Below are 2,500 nucleotides of genomic sequence, written 5' to 3'. Positions count from 1 at the left end.
AGATTTAAATTGGAAAGTCCACGACCTTGCACAATCTTTTGTTTTGCGCTCATACACTATGCATGATTTACGTAATCAACACGTTTCTATTGTTTAATTCCTCAGTACGGAGTAAACAACTATTATGCTTTGTGCGCGAACAAGTCAAAAAGAGAACAAAAACCTCACACACTCACGCTCTGATGTTTAAACTGCGTTAATGAAGCACCTACCTCAATAGCATTTTTTTTTTCACTAGAAAACCTACAATTACTGAGGTCAACACGTACCGGCTCCAATCATGGCAGTTTGTAATAGCAGGTCCCGAAAGTGAATTTTCAAGAAATTGACCAAGTTCTTGGGGTCCAGTTATCTGGAGCTTTTTTTTAATAGATTAGCTAATATTTCCACGGAATTTGCCGTTAAAAACTTTCAAGTTTATCTTAAGGAAGTATTCGTTTCAACTTTCACGCTTTGCTTTTGATAAAGAAGCTGTCATGGTAGTTAGGCCATCTCCTTTTTTTTCTCAGTTTAGTATGGCGTCGTTGGCATTAAAAAAAAAACAAAAATAAAAAACGGCGTTTTAAAACCATTTTTATTTCTGATAGGAGTTTCGGTGGTTGATCCTTTTTCCCACGTGGTCTTAAATTTGCAACAAAATCTACCAACTTTTCCGCCATATTGATTTTGGGTTCACGTCTTGTTGTTTTCCTGGCTCCACAGCTATGATGCTGGGGTACCAGGCCTCCGATTCTGAGACTGCTTATAATTTTTTGGTTTCTTTTTTTCAATCCGACCGACCGACCCAATATCAGGAAAAGCAGTCGATGCATTTTTGTATATTCTACATTATATCTATTTAATACTTATTTCATTATAATTCTATAATAGGTCCACATCAGCGTAACAGCTGCTACGTTTTTTTAAACCTGTTTTAACAAAAAGAGTTTGACTTGACTTGACTCAACTTGAATGACTCGATCGTCAAAACAACAAATTACGGGCCGGATATATGTATTCTTGGAACAACACTTGTTTTACACCAAAACTACAGAGAATGAGCTAATTAATGCTTTCTCGATCAAAAAGAATACATGTACACTGTCTACCATAAACAACATCTTAGCCTGTCTTCACCTGTACAGTTCTTACCAGTCTGAGAGTAAATGTCGGCGCCAATTCAAACCTCGCCTGGCGGTTATTTATATACACGCACTTTCTTGGCAGACAGAAGGTTTTATTTTTTAAAGCGGTTCTCACCCTAACAACCATACCATACCTACGGCATTTGATAATGCCGTAAGTAATCGTATCAATATCTCCATACCTTTTATAATTTCTGCACTTCCGAAAAACTTTTACTCCCTCACACTTGCGTTTGGTCAGTAAGCCCACCTGAGTCTGTTGCCAACTTGCTCTGACAAATGCAGCTCAAATACCTATTTTATATTCCATAAATTGGTGTTTACGGAGCTATGCAGAAATTGTCCGTACCTGCCGAACGAATTTGTCTTTAACCGCAAAAAAATTGGTGCCTCCGGGGTAAAATTAATGTGAGATGTCACTCTTGCGCAGAATTAAATCGACTTCCTTTGTCATTTACCCATAGAAGACCTGGAACTTCGATTCTTTTCTGGGGACACTCGAAGGCTAACGAATATATGCTTTTGAGAGCGCTATCTATACACCTTTATTAAAGCAACAGATGTGGCAAAGTACTTTAAACACTGAATCTCAGCTGAGATGCATTTTTTAAAAAGACCTTGGCTTGATAAACGGCATTTCATTTTCGACTTTTCAATGGGGGGCGAAATCAGTAGCGCGTTTGATATAAATAAGGTTTGTGTTGCGATCTGTGAATAGCGGTTCGACGTTCCCCTTTCTTCGTTCTATCAAGCAGCTCTGGAAAAGAAAAGGCAACGAAGGCCAAAAACAGCTAAGCTATGGTAATGCATGCGATTACCGATTCCATCATGTTTGCATTTTGTGATATTGAGGACTTCAAGCACGCTACAACTGGATTGAAGTGAATAGAAAGGTTCACGGAAAGATCTTTCAAGTCTGCATCGTCGTGACAAACAAGCAAAGATTACCGGGTACAGCTTTAAGGCTAATAAACTTATAAATGACTTAAGTTCAATAAATTGGAAAGAGGTTTCTGATAACTGCGATGTGAATAAATCATTCTCTCAATTTTTTTTTTTTTTTTTTAATAAAACCATTAGCCGAGTAGATAACAAGCATGCAGCCCTGTGAGAAAATTAGAAATGCCGTGAAAGAACACCTACCTGTGCTGTTCCCAACACAGCTTGCCACATCTGTTGTGTCAAGCTGCCACGTAAAGAGGTGTCTAAAACATCCGCCTGCAATGAAAAGTACACCATGGTGATGAGACCCAGCGAGGCTGAAACAGCTGTCCATGGTTGCTAATTGACCGGATGAAATGATTGTGCGCACGTATGATACGTTGTCCACGCCGGATTGGTGTTAGTGTGTTTCACCTTGGTTTTTTTGTTTTGTT

General features: G+C 38.7%; 1 protein-coding gene across 3 annotated transcripts in view; it reads right to left on the bottom strand.

Annotated features, from left to right (window-relative positions):
- The window catches only part of LOC137974056 (uncharacterized), a 33,379-nt gene that overhangs the window by 30,771 nt on the left and 108 nt on the right, over nt 1–2,500 (bottom strand). For 2 of the 3 annotated variants that reach the window (XM_068820973.1, XM_068820974.1), the window contains exon 1: nt 2,268–2,500. This exon is cut by the window's right edge and continues 108 nt beyond it. In XM_068820973.1, coding sequence (XP_068677074.1) covers nt 2,268–2,400 — 133 coding nt within the window. In that variant the 5' untranslated portion in view covers nt 2,401–2,500. Of the gene's footprint in view, nt 1–1,306; nt 1,398–2,267 lie in introns of those variants that run through there. The other variant, XM_068820975.1, reaches the window with a different exon arrangement.

This window comes from Montipora foliosa, chromosome 10, assembly GCF_036669935.1.
Source record: "Montipora foliosa isolate CH-2021 chromosome 10, ASM3666993v2, whole genome shotgun sequence".
NCBI lineage: Eukaryota > Metazoa > Cnidaria > Anthozoa > Scleractinia > Acroporidae > Montipora > Montipora foliosa.
Note: the sequence above shows the minus strand (reverse complement) of the source record. Positions and strands in the feature narration are given on the sequence as shown.